At 40.2% G+C, this 19,371-nt stretch overlaps 1 protein-coding gene across 4 annotated transcripts in view; it reads right to left on the bottom strand.

The window, feature by feature from the left end:
- Nucleotides 1–19,371, bottom strand: part of col16a1 (collagen, type XVI, alpha 1) — a 169,189-nt gene that overhangs the window by 39,385 nt on the left and 110,433 nt on the right. For all 4 annotated transcript variants that reach the window (XM_041808222.1, XM_041808224.1, XM_041808225.1 and 1 more), the window contains 16 exons: nucleotides 15,041–15,169; nucleotides 14,742–14,786; nucleotides 14,346–14,381; nucleotides 14,211–14,264; nucleotides 7,833–7,883; nucleotides 7,609–7,752; nucleotides 6,294–6,329; nucleotides 4,495–4,602; nucleotides 4,010–4,132; nucleotides 3,870–3,923; nucleotides 3,720–3,761; nucleotides 3,313–3,348; nucleotides 3,179–3,232; nucleotides 2,993–3,061; nucleotides 2,851–2,904; nucleotides 2,459–2,485 (listed from right to left, as the gene is read on the bottom strand). In XM_041808222.1, coding sequence (XP_041664156.1) covers nucleotides 2,459–2,485; nucleotides 2,851–2,904; nucleotides 2,993–3,061; nucleotides 3,179–3,232; nucleotides 3,313–3,348; nucleotides 3,720–3,761; nucleotides 3,870–3,923; nucleotides 4,010–4,132; nucleotides 4,495–4,602; nucleotides 6,294–6,329; nucleotides 7,609–7,752; nucleotides 7,833–7,883; nucleotides 14,211–14,264; nucleotides 14,346–14,381; nucleotides 14,742–14,786; nucleotides 15,041–15,169 — 1,062 coding nt within the window. The remainder of the gene's footprint in view (nucleotides 1–2,458; nucleotides 2,486–2,850; nucleotides 2,905–2,992; nucleotides 3,062–3,178; nucleotides 3,233–3,312; nucleotides 3,349–3,719; nucleotides 3,762–3,869; nucleotides 3,924–4,009; nucleotides 4,133–4,494; nucleotides 4,603–6,293; nucleotides 6,330–7,608; nucleotides 7,753–7,832; nucleotides 7,884–14,210; nucleotides 14,265–14,345; nucleotides 14,382–14,741; nucleotides 14,787–15,040; nucleotides 15,170–19,371) is intronic.

Here is a 19,371-nt window from a genome sequence, read left to right as displayed (position 1 = left end):
AGCTCGTCGTCCTCCTACTGGATGGCTTGCAGTTGCTGGTTCTCCTGCTTGACTCTGTGCTTCGTTCTGGTGAAACATTAAACTACAATACAAAATATGTGCATTCTAAAGTTTATTTGAAGAACAGAAGGCCACACAGCAGCTCTTCTGCATTGGGGTTAATGGTTTGTTTTCTTCCTTAGTGCAAAGCTGATGAAACATTTTCTGAAGCCGACTGTATCTTGACCTTGTGTTGAAGCTCTGTTGTTTGTTTTGTAATGCTCTTGTTCATCTCTGAAAGTTACATTGAGTTAATAGAGAGCTTTTTTTCATCCTTTTTACTTGAATTAATGCAAGTGTTACACTAACTCAGCCATCGGTCTAATGGATCCTTCAGTGTTAGCATCATGCTAAACGTGGATTAGCATCCTCTTAGCCAATTAACCTCAAAACCCGTTTTTAACTTTAATGCTCTTAAAAAGCTCTTAATTAGCCAACAAAAATAAAAAAGGCATTTTACTTTAATTAAGGCATGAAAGATAAGAATGTAAGACTGTTGAGTTGAATTTTTTTTTACTTAATACATATAGGCATCATTTTATTGTTGATTTTTTGCTTGTTATTTTGATATGTAGTCGCATAGTCAGCAGTCGGGCTGAGTGAGAAGCTGTCGGGATGAGGGTCAGCACCTCCATGGTTCTCTGCTGGAAAATGTTAGGTTACTCCCTCCGGGTGAGGAAAGTGTCTTTGCCCCAAGTGAAGGAGTTCAAGTACCACAGGGTCTTGTTCACAAGTGAGGGTAGAAGGGGCCACGAGATGGACAGGCGGATAAGTGCAGCATCTGCTGTATTGCAGACATGGTGAAGAGGGAGCTGAGCCGGAAGGCAAAACTCCCGATTTACCAGTCAGTCTTTGTCCCAACACTCACCTATGGTCATGAACTCGAGGTACCAACCGAAAGAACAAGATCGCGAGCTCCAGCGATAGAAATGAGATTCCTCAGGAGGGTGGCCAGGCTCAGCCTTAGACACAAGGTGAGGAGCTCGGACAACAAAAGGAATCTCAAAGTAGAGCTGCTCCTTTGTGCCGAAAGGACAAAGGACACGTTTAACTGGATGGAGACCCTTAACCTTGCATAGCAGATGGATACGCCCGTTTCTGTGTTTCTCACTGGCAAATCCATCTTGCAAAGCTCCCATCTGAACAGTTTGGGCCCGGTTAGAAAGTGATAGGACCAATCAGCGACGAGGGGCAGTACTTTCTGGCGCAGCGGAGTCGTGACGTTTACAAGCAGCAACAAGAGGCCAGTGCAATTATGGAGGAAGACATCAGCGTAGATGCTGCTAAAGCGCCAGTTTTATCATAACTTGACGACATTTCTTTGTTAACGGAAGGACAAAGAACAGCAGTGAGTCGTTTTCTTTCCAAAAACATCAGAAGTCGTGTACTGACATACCTACAGTCGCCATGGTTCATGTTATGCAGTTCGAGTTTATTCCTCGGTAGGGGCGCAGCTCAATAGCGGCTACGTCACGTGTTTTGCTGCTCTGATTGGCCCGAAAAGATGTGACAGACAGAACGTTCATCCAATCACCCTCCAAGTTTTTGTTTCAAAGGCTCTGCTCTTTCCCAAACGCTGTCTATGAGAGGTTTTCTAGATGTGTGAAATAAATCCATCTGGCGTGCCAGGTTAGTAGACCCTGGGGTAGACCGAGAATTCAACTGGAGGGATTATATATCTCATCTGGCCTGGGAATGCCTCAGAATCCTCCAGGAGGAGCTGGAAAATGTTGCTGGGTAGAGAGATGTCTGGATTTACTTGCTTAGACTGCTACCACATGATGCATAGATGGATGGAAGTTTTAATATGTGGCCAAATTTTGATTTTGGAGAAAGTAATATGATCTCAAATGCAGTTCAGATGCTCTTGAAATAAGGGTTGGCCCATGTGAGTACCAGTTGTTGATCTCGTTGTTTGGCATAAAAAAATCCTCTAAAAGCAAATAAACAGGGGCCCGTTGCTGCTTTGTCAACAGGGGAAGCCAAAATCGCCAAGTTCCTTGCAGGAGATTTTCACATTACCTATTTTGCTCGTGTTAATTTCTCTTGACATTCTTCTTCAACTGTCATGCCCCTGTCCCACATCTCACACCCATCCTGACCCCAAGCTCTCCCTCGGCTACTTCCTCATCTTCCCCACCCTCTCAGTGACAGTCTGGACCTGTGGCTCTGATAAATGCGGTAATTAATAGTCTCACACACTCTTGCTCTTAATGCCCCTGAAACTCCTCGTCTGCCAGCAACTGCACACTCGTCACCTCCACTTCTTCTCTACCCGCGCCCCGGGGGCAACCGCGTACAAGTGGGTGTATGCTTGTGTTTGCGCGAGCTGAACCATCTCTAGCGATTACCATCTGTTCCACCCACTTTTTTTCAAACCCCTTAAGATCTCTTCATCCAAGCAAAACGGTAGACTTACCTTGTCCCCCTTAGCTCCGTCAAGGCCCTGCAAGAGAAGGAGACAGCAAAATGCACACAGAAAGACACACAAACAGTTAGTTACTCTTGCTTTGTTGTTTCAGAAGAAAGCTCACGGGGGCAGTGAGCTGAACGCAGATCAGGGGACAGAGGATGAGATGGGAGCAGACATCGCCTCTGTTATGGATCGAGGCAGACATCCTTGGTTACAAATGATGCCTAAATCAAGGACAATTCCCAAAGAGGCTCAAAGAAAATTAAAACTCGGCACAGATGCTAGCACAACTCAACTCATACACGGAGATTTCTTTAACAGCTCTTCAAATTGTTGATGCAAATTTATAAAAAACATGCAAATGAAGCTTCAGACAATAAAGGAAGAAGACAACTCACAGGTCTGCCGTCAGCTCCTGGCAGTCCTATAACACCGGGGGCTCCGTCTTTACCCTGTGTGTGAAAAACAGAGTCTGACATTACAAAAGCATGGCATTGTATGCTCATATACATATGCAAAAGAGATGCATTTATGTCACACCGGCTGCCCTGCTACTCCCACGCCGGCAGGCCCCTGCAGTCCTGGAAACCCCATGTCTCCTTTGGAGCCCTGTGAGCAGAAAACACGTGCAGCAGGAGTCACATTGGTTTATAACATCAGATGATTGATCTTTCTTTTGTTTGACTGCATATGTTTACAAGAGTTTCAGCTTTGAATTCGTGCTACCTTTTCTCCTCCAGGGCCAACAGAGCCGACTGGTCCTTTGATTCCGGGGGTTCCCTGCAAAAACACACAAATAAGATGAAAAATCCAACAATAAAGTGCAGAAAAAGAACATAAAAACAACAAGGGAAACTTACCGGAAGTCCTGGCACTCCTCTTTGCCCCTGCTCACCCTGTGATATAAATTAAAACACACAAAGAGTGCTGAGTTTGGAGCTGGTTAAGGGTGTCTGACTGCAGCAGATGTTTTGTAGTAAATGACAAAGAAAGACCTTGGTTTCCATGTCAACCAAAAAAGGAAGCTCCCACAGTGAATCAGAGGATTAAAGAGAGAACTCTAAAGGATTGCATTAACTTGAGATTTACAACCTTGTTTCTTTCTAGTTAGGGGCGGAAAAACTCTTGTTATCATGGAAGCACATGGTGCTCATTACTGAGCTCACAACAGGAATGTGTCTGCTACAGACCTGTTTGTGTATCTGCAGCATTAAACATACAACTTTTCTAATAATGTAGATGTTTTCTATGAGAGAAACAGCCTTACTTGTGGTCCTGGAAGCCCAATACCTGCAGCCCCAGCTTCTCCCTACAGGAAGCGCAGGACAACCCAGATCAATAAGTGTCAGTAATGAATTCCACAATCCTCTCTGCATGTATTAATAAATATGTTAATACAAAAAAATGACATTCATACCTTGCTTCCTTTGGGACCTGCGGGCCCTTGTACACCTGGTAAGCCAGCTTTTCCCTGGAAGGAAAACATGTGAGATGATCATCAGTAATTCTAATTTAGCAGGGAGTAAATAAATTAGTAAGTACACAAAAATCCCTCACGTTTTTGCCAGGCTTTCCATTTCCTGGGGGACCTGGCTCTCCTCTCTCTCCTTTGGGGCCTGGCACAGCTACACCATCACCCACTGCAGATCCCAGAGTGGGACAGCTGGTGCAAGCATCACCCTGGGAAAAGAAAACAAATCCCAGCTATGATCCAGAAGCCTTTTTAGGAAGATGTAATCTATGTAAGAAAAATAGTTCCTCTTTTAGCTAAACAGTGCTCGTTAGAATTTTAAGTTTGAACGTTTACATTAAACACACAACTTGTAATTTCAATGGCAGATGCAAACAAATGCATAAAGGCCAAACTCCTTCTTCTTTTATATAAGATGTGTTGAAATGATTAAAATATGCTGAAAACTTGGCAAGTACTTTCTACACTTTACACCCTTTACCATTGATTCTAAAGACATCGGCATCAAACAATCAGCAAATTAAAAAATAAGGCAAAGCTGATCAGGCTTCGTAGGACAGGTATCCTTTACCTTCTCTCCTTTCAACCCTTGAAGTCCATCCCGACCAGGCTCTCCAGGTAGTCCTGGGACTCCTGGAAATCCATCCAGTCCCTTATCTCCTTGATCTCCTTGATCCCCCTAGTTTCAACCAAAGAAGATGACAGTGCTTACATTAAAGGTGCTCTTTTGGAGATTTTGACCACTAGATGAGCTACAGAGTCATGCAAGGGCTGTCAGCATCAAGACATTAATGGCACTATGATTAACCCTCAGTTATCCTAAAAGCAATGTTACACACGGTGCCTTGGTGTTCAAAAATGGGCACCTTACATGTATAACAGTAAAAATACATAATATTAATATTTTTTTCTCAGTTTTTGCATTTATTGTCTTACCAGCATAAGACCTATTGGCAAGCATGAATTTCAGGAATTTAACCCTTTAAATGCCAGTTTAAAATAATAAAATCACTTTGTTTTTTTTATACGGCAAAACACAAAGAAAGAAATAATTTTCATAAACTACATGCAATTTGGATTTAAATGAAAAGGTTATCACAGCCTTGGGTATGTCAATGATGAACAGCAACTTTGATATTTAGGAGTTATTATTTGTTCACACTGTACGGTTTTAAAAAGTTGTCAAATTATGGACACCATACAAAAACAGGAATAAGAATTTTTTACACTAATATTTTTTCTCACCTTTACTGCACTTTTTTTTTTTTAACAGCATGATATTTTGATGAATTTTCAGGAATTTACCCCTTTCAAATGCCAGTTTAAAAGCACAAAATCCCCACAGAGACCTCCACTTAATCTATTATCAATCTCTCATTATTGGGCAATGAGCAACCAGGGAAAAAAAGGTGCATTGTTAATTGTATTGTTGTTAATATGTATTTAGAATTTTTTGTTTTGAAAAGCAAAATAATTGAATCTTGAACATGCAATTACAAAATGTGATCAAACTAGAAAAAAAAATAAAAAAGCATATTCAGTGACTAATCGCTTTTTATAAAATAAGAAAAAAATAAAAGTCCCATTTTTGCAAATTGGTTCCTAGTTGTCGATTTTTGGCACAAAATTGTGCACAACTGCTCACTTCATTGGTCTAAAATGAAACAACTGGAATAATTAATTTTTTTTTAAATGTTGTGTGTAACATCAAGAATACATAGTACGAGACTGCAATTTGTGTTTTTCAAACAAAGGAACCAACACTACCCTGCTGTATTTGAGCCATTTGAATTTGTCTGTTTTATATCATTTAAATAACAAACCGTAACAAAATAAGCCTCAAAATTAAGTATAGGTCTGGCTCTGCTTTGGATTTCAGGCAAAGTGGTTGTGGGATAGCTTGGAAGTGATTTAAAGGAGCCTGGCTCAGTGGATGGCAGATTTATTTCCCTGGTATTTCAGTAAAGTGATGTGAATGCTCCAAAAGATGGACTTGGTGACCTGAAATAAAGCAGAGCGCCCGAGCTCCCTTAAAATATCTTTAGATACTGTGCAGGCCTGGTTATTTTTTCTGCAGACATCCTTGGTCCCTGTAGATGTCAAATTAGTTAAGAGAAGCTGACTGTCTCCAAAGGCCAGCGGTGACTCCAAATAGCTTGGTTCTTCCTCTTATCTAATGGTTTATGTAAGGTAGGCTGGTTTGGAGATGAGGGTTATTTTCAAAACAAACAAATGCATGAAAAGACCTTTATCAGTTGGTTCAAACTTCCTAGCTGATTTAATGTGGTATGAATTTGCTGCTTGATCAAGTAGGACATTCAAAATGAGTAAGAAACACAGATTCAGAGCTAAACATAGCAGGAAGCTTACCCTTTCTCCTTTAGGCCCAACAAGACCTGGTGGACCCTGTGTAAAAACAGAAGGTGATTAACAAATGCAATTTGATACAAGCGAGGCATGATTAAAAATAAGTGTTTGATTCACAGCTAGCATCAGAGGCTCAAGAAAAGCATCATCAAACGGGTTAGGAGAATCCTCGCAGACCCTGTAAGCACATTTAGCATTTTAGATGATTTGTGCCTCTAAGCTTTTGAAAAACGTCTATAAATCCGATCATGATGACGATTTTGGTGTCTGACAGGGAGAGAAACTTCTTTGGTTCTGTGAATTTTGTATTTTTTATGAATTCATCATACTGACATCATGAATTTATCACAAAGACAGATCATTCTGATCATTGATGCAATGCAGAAGTCTGAAGATCCATGCTGTCAAATGGCTTTATCCCTTAAAATTTCAGTTTCTACAACAGCACAGCTAAAAGACATGGTGTTGTGATTTCAGATAACACCGAACTGCCCTGTCAAAAGATACCAGGAAGTTGTGAGGGGCTTTAACCTTCAATAATACTAAAATAAAAACCAGAGGTTTGAGTCTTCCATTTACAAGATGATCACTTGCAAACCTTGACATATAGACTACAGACTGATCAACAACACTTACAGGGTGCATAAGCCAGCTCCTGAAATGAACCATGGAAGCTGGCTGCCATTTGAGAAACTGTATCCTATCCCCAATATTTTGGTATTCAATCCACATTTACAAAGCCAAACTGGAGTTAATAAACTGGCTCTTGTTGCTGAGCTGAGTCAAATGATCCAGAGATCGACAAAGGGACTGATTACTCATTGCAACATGCAAAGCAGGATGGACATCAGCTATGGAAACACAACTGGACGTTTGGTCATGTCTGCTCTCCTTCTTTCCACAAGCTTTGATTTTTTTTTGTTAGATTGTGTCACAACTTCTGTGATTCAGAAGTAGCTCAAGTTTGCTCTACAATGCAAAAGTTTTGCATTTTCAATGTATTTCTGTGCAGACCTGGAGTTATTTTCTGTGACGGGACATCTGCAAACAAGCTATGATTACTGACAAGTACTGTCATAGCAACATCTGTTCTTTTAGCTCTTTTAATCAACATTTATGGCTTCCTTCCAAGGTAAGGCAACAATGCAAGGGCAAATATTTAATGCAGTTCCATCAAACTCAACAAGCTTTATTGGCATGGATAGTTTACATTGCCAAAGCATTGCATAAATGTATTATAATAATAACAGAAAAAAATATTGGTATATGTATAAACACTTGCAGTTTAACTTTAAAATAATGGTTCAGATATTCTAACCTGTTTGCCGTCTGCTCCAAAACCTGGAGGTCCAGGTGGACCTGGAGGACCTGGTTCGCCTTGCTTCCCGCTCGTTGCTTCAGGCATTTTGTAACCAGCAGGTCCACTTCCAACCTCTGATGGCTGGCAAACACCACACTCACCCTGGGAGTCAGGACAGTTGGGTTACGTGTAAATCAGTCTAATCCAGGAATTCAAATGTTAATGTGTTGATCAGTACTTACCTTCTCACCCTTTTGTCCCGGGGTAGCAAGACCAGGCAGTCCTGGCTCTCCCTGTTGGAACATAAATGATTTTATACAGCGATACATGATGCCATATACACTATGTGGACAAAAGTATTTGGCCACACCTGTTAATTATTGAGCTCAGGTATTTCAGCCATGGCACTTCGCCATACAGTCTACAATTACAAACATTTATGACACAAATGGGTTGTTCTGAAGCGCTCAGCAGCTTCAAGCATGCTACTGTGATGGATGCCACCTTTGCAACAAGACAGTTTGTGAAAATTTCATCCCTGCTGAATATTAAATAGTCATCTGCAGCATTTATGAACGACAGCAACTCAGCCACAAAGCAGAGAACTACATAAAATCCCAGCACGTATTCAATGACTGTCAAGGTGCATGGCATTAATGTAAGCACAAATACTGTGTGGTGAGAACTCGGTAAAATGGGTTTCCATAGCTGAGCAGCTTCACATCACCAAGTCCAGTACCAAATGTCAGATGGAGCTGTGAAAGCACATCAACACTGGACTGTGGAGCAGTTGAAACGGGTTCTGTGGAGTGATGAATGAGGCTTCTCTGTTTGGCAGTCAAGAAGGGTGGACTGGTGGAATCTTACCTGCCTGACTGCATTGTGCCAACTGTGAAGTTTGGTGGAGGAGGGATTATGATATGGGGCTGTTTATCAGGGTTTGGGCTAGTTCTCTTATCTCCAGTCAAGTCCAATCATTATGCCTCAGCAACACAAGACATTCTGGACGATGCTATGCTTCCAACTTTGTGGCAACAGTTTGAGGAAGGCCCTTTTCTATTCCAACATGACTGGACATGGTTTGATGAGTTCGGTGCGGGAGAACTTGACTGGTCTGCACAGAGTTCTGACTTCAACTCCACTGAGCACTCTCGGATGCACTGGAACAGAGATTGAGAGCCAGGCCTTCTCATCCATAATCAGTACCTGACCTCATAAATGCTATGCAGTATGAAAGGGCACAAATCCCCACAGAAATACTCCAAAATCTTGCAGAAAGCCTTCCAGGGAGACTGGAGGCTGTTATAGCTGCAAAAGGGGACACAATTCCATATTATTCCATATTCCTGTTGATGTAATGGACAGGTGGTTGAAAACTTCTGTCCATGTAGTGTATGTTCCTTTTTTTCCCACCGTTTCATATCTCAGGATCATGCAAAAATCAGTTGTTTACAAGTAAAAAACATAAAGTCCACAGCTACTCCACAGAGATACATAACTTGGTTTCAAAAGAACACAGTGACTCAGGCAGTCTTTCACTTTCTTCAGGTGCATAAATATTGAATGCCTCTTCACCAGACTTTAAAAGTTCTCCAGATATATGGAGGAGATTTTCACCTTGTGACCGCAGTGATCTGCTGGGGTTATAAACTGACAGCATGCCTGTGACGTGCTGTGGCGCCTTAACAGCGAGAGCTTTATAAACCAGGAGGAGGATTTTAAATCATATTCTGAAAACAACAGGTAACTGATGAAGGTTTGGGCGGGCTGAAGTTTATGGTTTGATCTTTTTGCCCTTTTATAAACTTTTGGAGCTGAATTTAAAATAGATTGGTCTTTTTGTTTTGTTAGGGATATATGGATAACTCAAGGAAAACACACAAAAGCCAACTTTTTAAGACATATGGGTAACATAATGTTTGGCTTAGGCATTCCCAAGGTTTAGACTCCCCTCTCAGCTTAGAGGGAAAAATAATTTGTCATAATCAGATCAGCAATGAGAGAAATGGCTGAGGGTATGTTAGCTATATGCAGACAGTTTTCTTGTGTGTTAAAGTCTGTTCACATTTCCCACTGTAGGTGGGGCAAGCACATAAGAACATACTTTTCTGTAATTAACTGAAATTACACCATCTGTCTTGCATGCTAACATTAATATTTACAAATGGAAAAAAAGGGGCCTTTTGTGTTCCACTTGTGCAGTCAAACATGCCAGCTTGGTGTTATGCATATGTTATCAGTGTAACAGGAGCTGCTGTGTTTTACCCAATAACTCCTGTAGGACTATTTTTGTTAAAAGCATAGCTTTTCTAGCCTGTGTTAGCTAGCAGCTAGCAGCTAGTTACTAAGCTGCCACTTCTCATGGGATTTCCAAGGCTGTGTTTGAACTCACCCACTATATACAACACTATAAAGGTATCTCACCATTGTATTGTGCTGTCTGAATAATGAGTGATCATATTAAAACCCTATAGCACAGATCATCAACTGGTAGCCTGGGGGCCATATGAGGCCCCCCAAAGCTTCCTGTCTGTCCCCCGAAAGATCATTAAATTCAGAAAAAGAGGAAAAGAAGATGTTGTGGTTTTAAGAGTATCCTCTGGCTTTAAAAGTCTGCAGCTGTTAAATCCATCCAACAGACAATTAACATTAAAATAGTTTTGGAATGACTTAACATCTGATCTGTTTTTACAGAAGTTTACTGTCATAATTAGTAGATATTTAAAAAAGGTTAAAATTGGCAAAAGTGCTGCAAAAATGGCCGGATAAAGTGGTGAAAAGCGGTTAGAGAGTAGCAAAAATGAGTGGAAAGTGGCAAAATAGGTTGTGATGTGGCACAAAGGGGCAAAAACTGGCAGAATAGGTGGTGAAAAGAGGTTAAAGTGTGGCAAAAATTGCTAAAAGAGGAAAAGAAAGGGGAAAAGGTATCAAAAATTGGTTACCAATAACAGAAAATAGTATAAAAAAGTAATGAAAAGGAGTAAAAAGTGGCAAAAATGGCATAAATGGGTCAAAAATTGTGTTAAGGGGGCAAAAAGTATGAAAAATGGGTAAAAAGTGTCAAAAATGAGTAAATACTAGTGCTTAATCACAATTGTGGAGGGCCCATTCCCTGGGATTTTCAGGGGCCCAGCCAATTCTGTTGTCAGGCCTGTCTCCTCAGCCATTATAGATAATAGGCAAAGATATCACTGGTAAAGATTAAAAACGTCCTGTATTTTGAAAGAAAATACAAATACTACTACAATAATATGTTAAACAGATGAAAATCCTTTTTTAATTTTTGTTTCTTTGAAAGTCCGGCCCCCAGAGTTTCTGTTGAGTCTAAATCTGGCCCTTGTGCAAAGGTACTTGGTGACCCCTGCCCTATAGTGAACTTATTGTATACCAAAATGCAAAAATCAGCACAAATGGTCACCAACCAAGGAATATTAAACTAATGTGGAAAACTGGGTGGATATGAGATGTGCAACCAGGGTGAGAGCAATGAAGACATTAATTGAGAGGCATCTGGCTGCAGCCCTCGGGCCAACCTCTATGCTGGGGCATTCGGCTGGAGACCTCTATGGTGGGGCAAACCTCTCCGCTGGGGCGTGACATACATTGCCCAAGCCATGGACCTCTACGCTGGGGCGTGACGTATATTACCCACGATGAAATTTCAGCTCTATCCGCTTGCCGACAGGCTGACCCTAAATCTAACCACTCGGATTTAAATGCCTAAACCGAACCAGTCGGGTTTTAATAGCGTATGGGTCGGCGTCTGCTACTGCACGGTCCAGTGTAAACCCATACACTGGGGCTTACGGGTCGGCGTCTGCATGGCCCAGCGTAGAGGTTTGCTCGAGGGCTGCAGCCAGACCCTCTTGCACTAATTAGGTTTCTCACTGTAGGTTGATTGCAGGCTTGACATCCCATTGTTGTGCAAATGTTCGATGAGGGGCAGGAAGTGAAGAACAGGGGCTAAATCAATGGGAATGGGGGAAATTTTGTAGTCATTGTCAGAAAATTTCAACATACAATGATCCCTAAACTTTACGAAAAAGTTTTTTCTTTCACAGGTTACCTGATTTGTCTGGTGTGGAGGTGACCTATTGCAAAGACATGAGTCTTGAAGAGCCCAGCAAAGAGGCTTTTTGTGCCCCTTCAACAGCTTTTCTCCCTAATTCTGTTATAACGTGCTTCAAATTGAAACAGTGATGTATTAAAAACCAAATAATTGTGAGGTAAGCAACCAAGTAATGATGAGCAATTCATGTACAAGCCTGTTTTACAAAACAACCCTTTAATATTTAAAAGCCAGTTTCTTTCTACCATTTTTGTCCTATTTCATACACACTTAAAAAACCAAACCAAATAAGGAGCCAATTGGGAGCCAAGGCTCTTATCAGGGCCGGAGTGGGACCAGTTTTCAGCCCTGGAGTGTGTTGGCTCAGACCAGCAGCTGTGTATGTTTTGGTCTTCTACAGCGTTTCCACTTATGAAGTTCTCATCTCATCTGTCGGCTAGTTTTCAGTTCAGCTCAATCCTTCATCATGATGTGGATTGCGAGGCCACCAGGACTGAGGGTTGAAATATTATGTTGATGGGGATTATGTCTATGATACGTGATTCATACACAATGTGGCAACTGTGGTGTCCTCAGAAAAACATACAAAACTCCTGATTGTGTCTTTAAGAATTAGCCTATTTATAGTAGAGCCATGAAAATTATGGGACTTTTCCAGGAGAAATAACACAGCAGGAAGTAGGTGGGAAATGGCCCAAAAATACAAGATAACCCAGGAAAAACTGGAGTGCTGGCAGGTGTGCTTACCAGGGATTCTCCAGATTAGCCACGAGGCCTGGAGCTAAGAATGTTCCTAAGCGTCTATTTCCCCATTCTGCTAAACCCTAGTCTAAAGAGGAGAAAATCCTTAAAAACAGTCAGATTCCTCACAGGGTCATTGTATCAGCAGGTGTGGGAGCCTGATATACTGTCTACAGCGTGGCTAACATTAGCAGCTAATGCCTCCAGGCTTTGTTCCTCTTTGCAGATTAATACTGTGCTTTGAAATGTGGCTTCTCATATTTACATCCGGTGAAGTGCCAGGGGAAGCTCAGACGGGAAGGCAGCGGCCATTAACTGAAGCTACAGCGGCCTCTAGTGGCGGGAGGTACATTACAGTTTAATAATGCATTACAGTCTGGGATTACAAGCTTGTGTTTATAAAAAAATGGTAGGTAATTAGTTTAACCAACTGGCAATCTAGTGCCGGCAAATTTGATTAATGAATTTAACCATTTAAAGCGCACGCATTCCCACTCTGAGCTAGGCAAAATGATCCAGATCTCTAAAACGAGACGTCTGTGTTTCAGGCTTTAGACAGAGGTTCTTAATCCATGTTTGCGCATGACTTGGGACTCAAAAGAAGCTCAGGATTGTTATTATTCCTTGTATTAGGAATACTTGGCACACCCATAAACAGCACATTGGTATTTTGCTGCAATTACTTTCTGCCCCCTATCTGGAGTTCTTCATTGTAAGGTCTTCAGCAAACAACCTATATAGTACATTACAAAGCACTCCTTGGGTAGGGAATGAGGGCAAATGAGTAGGTGATTTGGGGTACAGCTTTAGTGGTTTGCAACAAGTGACACAGTTTCAGGTGGCAGCAAAGTACTCTGATCCTCCATATTATGAATGCTTTTTTCTTCATTTCGAAACAGCTGTTGCAATGACCTGCTGCTAGCAATTTAAACTAAACTTAGCACAAAAAGTAAAGAAATTTGCATTTGGAAGATTTCTTTCTTTCTTTACAAATAGTCTTACACCATTAGAAAGCCTTTTCATTTCCCTTTGAAATGGTGCCACATTTGTAAGGAACATGTATTTGTGAAGTTTGCCAAATCTTCTCTGCCAATGCAGAGCGGGGTTAATCAGAGACTACCTCTAGATTTTGGGAGTGGAGAGGATGGAATGGCCTGCCAGCAGTTCTGACCTTAACCCACTGAACACTTGTGGGATCAGCTTTTGTGTGCTGTTTGTACCAGAGAGACCAGCACAACCACATTGGCTGACTTGCAACAAATGCTGGTTGAAGAATGGGATGCCATCCCGCAGGAGTGTGTGGCCAGGCTGGTGACCAGCATAAGGAGGAGGAGCCAGGCTGTTGTGGCTGTGTATTGTTCTTCCATGTTTTTTAATTGCCAATATGTTTTGTATTGTTGTACTTCAATCCACCAAATATCACCAAACAAGAGTCAGTGGCAGAATAAGCTGCTTGGCATTGGCAAAGAAGATTTGTCAAATGTTTTATGGATGCAAGCCAAATGCTCAGCTCTGCTGCTCATCCCAAAAATGCATGATCCTTACAAATGTGGCATCTTTAAAAGGGTAATAAACAGGCTTTCCAACCGTATATGATTTATTGCCAAGAAGCATTGTTACAATGAAAAGTAATGTACCAAACACAATTTTTTTTTTTTTTTTGTATATTTCTCAATTCTTAGTACATGCGCTCCTCAGTATAGTAGAAGATTATGAAAATATATCACTGGACCTTTTTTTGCTCAAAAAACATTCAAAATTCATAAAAAATAAAGCTTTTGTGAACTCACTTGCCAGTTTTTCCTCCTACCTTTGGGCCTTTCTGTCCTTCTTTGCCAGTTGGTCCCCTTTGTCCAGGTTTTCCCTGTCATAAGAGACATATCTTGTTAAACAACATCAAAAAATCAGTACCTAACTGTGACTCTAATTACAAATCTGAACTTACCGGCTTCCCATCAGGTCCTTTGCTGCCTGTATTGCCCTGAGACAAGTAGAAAAAAAAAACACCACAGTATCTGAATTGTTCCATTTGATAAAAATGAATGGCTCTTTTTAATTTGGTTATTCACATTTCATAGGAAGGAATGGCCTACAGGCAGCCATGTCAAATGATTGTGCTTTTTCACTACCTGAGCTTTTCGCTAATAAGTTCCCCGCTGAGTAAAATCCCAACGGCAGACAGTTTTAGGCCCTAAAATTAGTGCGCTGCTGTGATTATCTTCCTCATGAAGTGTGTTAAAAGCCCCATTCAGAAACCTACCAAGAGGGTTCCCCTTACATTAGCCTTGTCTGCTATTGAGGGCACCTCTTCTTAAGTCCTTTTTCTTTTTATGCTGCTTACCTTCTCTCCTTTAAGACCAGGCGATCCCACATCTCCTGGTATCCCCTGTGGAGCAGGAAAGAAGAGAAACATGTCAATTTAATGAGGACGCTTATCACCGCTCACACATTTTAGAAAACCCACAGAGATGTACAAAATCAGAAATACAGTAACAAAAGCACCCAGTTTGGTGTTTTTCTTCTACCGTTAGAGATACAAGACTTGCTGCTATCTTCACAGTGGTTTTAGAGGTATAACAACTACTTCTGTAGTGTGTCATTTATTCAGAGCTGCAATGGAGCCTGTTCACACAGACTTACCTGCTCTCCTTTCTGTCCAATCCCCGGCTCTCCTTTTTCTCCCTTCTGCTTCAGCACTTGGGCCATGACATCTGGGCCGAGGTTAGAGGGTATCTCTCCAAGAGTTGGGCAAACAGAACATGGCTCTCCCTAAACCACAGATGGAAAAAGTTCAGTACAATGAGGTCTTCAAATTCTGATCTGATCAGGATATTCAGATGGATGGAGAAGCCTCTACCTACTTACTGGCTACAGGGCAGTCATAAGCCCTGGCTTTCATGTTGACAGATGGGACATGGGTGAAAATTGGAATACTATATTCATCCATCAGACGTGTGGAAAGACATGCCTTAAAGTCGATGGCCTATTGTCTGGTTTTGGTGTCCCACAAGGGTCCATATTGGGTCTGACTGTATTTGTTATTCGCATACGATACAGTTTTATGCTTTGTCATCTTCCTTTAAAAATGTGACTGACACAGTACAAGCAGCATCTGATGTTGTCCACAGAAACCTCAATGAATACAGACTTGTACTTAATGACAAAAAGACCAAAATGATGCACTTCTAGAGGTTTAAGCCACTCATTCAAGAAGGCACTCAGATTTTAACCTTGAAGACTAGGTAACTGAATGTGTTTTACGCTAAATTATAAATACCATGTCTTTTTGCTTCACTTTTAACTGCCTCATAGAGAAACTGAGGTGAAAGTGTTTCTTCTATTGAAAAAAATGCTGCTTTTCTTTTGATGCAAGGAGGACGCTTATTCTGAACACCTTTCTGAATGATTATAATGATATCCTGCTGCATCATTATCCTCTCTATAGATGTTGGACTCAGTTTAATAAGCTGTCTTGCCATTTTTTTCTGGCCATCATAATGTCTTGTATGACAAAACTGGTTGGTGTTCCTTATACAACAAGAAGGATAGAGCATTGGTACATCTTTCTTTCTAAGGCCATTTCACACAAACTGCCTTCTAATATTGACTCCAAAAGCTGTGAGTAGCTGTGACCTTCATTCTCATGGATGTATCATGTAGATAATTGCTCAAACTTGCTTTCAGAGCTTTGAATGTTTTTGCTACATCATCTTGGTCTGAGTTACAAGGTCACATTAACTTTAGTGTTGTATTAGTTTGGGAGATTTTAAAACCAGAATAAAGGAACATTTCACTAGTTTTCTACTTTACACTGCTGATTCGTCAATGGATGTAACCTTTATGTGTTTTGGACTGTTGTTTGTCATCCGCTGTTGTCTTGGTCAGGACTCCCTTGTAGAAGAGATTTTTATAGCTCCATAGATGTACTGCTAAATAAAGGTTAAGGCCCCTAACATTCAGCTCACTCAGGACGATATTGCTTTGATTTTTATCATTCATTCCATTAATGTTTCCGAAATACTGAATGATGTTTGTAAAATTCTCCCAATTGAAAAGAAGTCTTCAATTTCCACTTTTCTATCTTTTTCAACCTCATTTGAACAATTAAAATTATCATCTAAACTTTTTCCTGACAAAGTTGATTCAACTTCCCAGCCCTTCAATGCTTCGTCAGCATGAAGGTTTTAAAAATACCCACCTACATGTGGACAGGGCCTAAGGCATCTGACATTGATTTTAATGGCACAGAGTATTTAGATTGACATTGAAAAATACTGCCTTAGCAGTTCAGCACAAGCTTTCCCACGATATGTTTTAAAATCTTTCAACATAATTAAGATTATTCATCTTTTCCAGGGTAAATATAGAAAATTTGACACTGGATCTATTGCACTATTTCAATTTTAAAGCTGCAATATTAACAAAACTGCTGATTCTGTGCTGACTGCAAGATAAGAAAGTGACAAAAAGAAAGAAAAAAAAGAAGAAAATGCCAGTAGTATTTTTCATTGTAGTATGAAAATTAGGCTTTCTTGCAGCATTTCGAGATTACAACACGAGGAAAACTAACCAGCAGTAGCTGAATGGAAGGTCTTATCTATTAATTAAGTTGCCTAAAAGAAGCTATCCTGAAATCTGGAACAAGAGCCTACAATTAGGTATCAAGAAACAAAAACACACACAAAAAAAAAAAACACAAAAAAGGCATGATTGCCAATATCAGGATACTTACAACTCTTAATTCTGATTTTAAAGCATTTAGGGGTCCATAATCTCTTAACTGTTGCAGCTGATTAATGATATCTCATTATTATTGAGTTGTATTCTTTTCAGTAATGGATCTCCAAAAGTCTGGGACAAATTCAGTTCAGATCTGGCAGTTCTAAAAAAAATCTCATGTGTGATTGAATCTAAATATATAAAATAGAGTCAGAAAAATTAGCCAACAACCTCTTTGGATTATAGGCTATAAAAGTAAAATGAAAAAAACATTTAAGACCTCATAGTCTTGCATTCAAGACATTTCCATTCTTTTAAAAGCTTTAAATTTGGTGAATGGATTTTCAACTTTTCATACTGTTGAAAACCCTGCAGACGCCCTGTTTTCAGACAGAGCCTTTGCAGGTCAGTGCCTGCTTTTTCACTAAATATTTTGCACGGATTACTTTCATTATTCAACTTTCTCAGTTGCAGTATATTTTAGGCTTATTAAGTGTGCAGCATTCACACTGCAATTTCTCCTTTCTCTAGCTGTGTTCTCAAACCCAGATTCAATCATAATACATGGTTATCATCATGTTAACTCATGTCCAAGTGTTTATATTCAGACATGCTTTGTTGTAGTAAGTTCTTAGCATATGTAACCTCATACATGAACTTCTTTCAGCACACTCAATGGTGTTGTCATAGTATAAAACTTAGAACAGTTATTAAACTTTTCATAACAGTGAGTTTCTGCTCCACTCTGGCACAACTATCTGTTCTGATACTGACTCTGCCAACCTACAGGGATTTGACAGTTGCTTAAATGGGTAGTGGTTACTGTATTTCTAACATGTGGTAAAAATTCTTCCAATCTACCCGCCAGCCCTGTCCCTCCAACCTCTTGGCTCCAAATTTTGTCACTAATTCAATATGTCAGCAGCCTTTGAGTGGATAATTTGGCTTCACTTTTGCACAATGGCAGGAGACACATTGCCCAAACTGATATACAGTCAATAATTGAGACACATTCAATTAAAGTAGTTAGAAATGCTCTGGTCTTTTAAAAGATATGTTCCCAACCTTTTTCCTTAGGGAACTCCCTATTCGTATCTAAGAGGATGCACTTGGAAAAATTAATCACAGATTTAACTGTTTTGTTGACAAAATCCCAACTTTAGAGGCCTACATACACTCGTTCTTCACAAAAGTTCTATATTACAATCCATTATTCAGGCCACTCTTGAAAAAAAAAAAAAAAACAATATTGCTAGAAAAACAAACTCAAAATTCTCTAGTTTAAAAGTCATATTTACAAGACAAAAAAAAGTATTTTTTACTTTAAGGGCGCATTCACACCAGAGCTGTTTGGTCCACTATAAAAGAACTCTGGTCCGTTTTCTCGGATAGTCTGGTTCATTTGGGTGAAAGCAAAGCGGACCAACTTGTGAACCAAAGGCAGGAAGTGGCATAAAGTGTAATGATATACAGATTTATGTGTGCTTTAATACACTCAAATACATGCCGGTACCTCGCCTGGCGTCTTGTAACCATAGCAGCACGTCGTAGTCCGTGGTTATTTATCCGTCTCATGTTAAGAACGACATGTTGGACAGCTCACTGCCATGCTGGCTGCTCGTAATGGCCCAATGCAAGAGCAGAAACCCAAAGACAGCGTAAATTCTGTGTTTTTTAATTGTTTATGTGGAAAAAAGACCAGCGGGAGGAGTTTCGTCTTCTTCTACGCCTTCTTTTCTTCTTGGTCGCCGTTTGTTCGTGGCAACAGTGCCCCTAGCGGGCAGAGGTTGAAAGATGGTCAGACGGTTTGGTCCGCTTGACCAAGAGAGCAGTGTGAATGCGAACCAAACCAAAGGAAAGTGCAACAATGTTGGTATTTCTGTTCCAAAATGGACAGAGTCCCGGGACTATCAGGTGTGAAAACGACCTAAGAGTTGTAAATGTATATGATTTAAAACTTTGAATTTTTAAGATTATAAAGTCCAAAAGTCAAAATCCAGCTGTTTACAGTCTGGTTTCTTGTAGGTTTTTGATTTTAAACACAGTTGTAAATCTATAATTTAAAAGCTTACTTTTTTGGATTTCAGTTAGAAATTTGGAAAATGTAAGACTTTTTAAAAACTCAGAAATGTTTAATTTTCCCTCATAAATTTCCAATTTTTTAAACCTTTAAATTAGGAGTTTGTTTTGTTGTAAATATATGCCTTTATTTTCTCAATGTTTCCTTTGTTGCCAAAGATTTTGACGTCAAA

This window comes from Cheilinus undulatus, linkage group 16, assembly GCF_018320785.1.
Source record: "Cheilinus undulatus linkage group 16, ASM1832078v1, whole genome shotgun sequence".
NCBI lineage: Eukaryota > Metazoa > Chordata > Actinopteri > Labriformes > Labridae > Cheilinus > Cheilinus undulatus.
The sequence above is the reverse complement of the archived record's forward strand: the minus strand, read 5'-3'. Positions and strand labels throughout refer to the sequence as shown.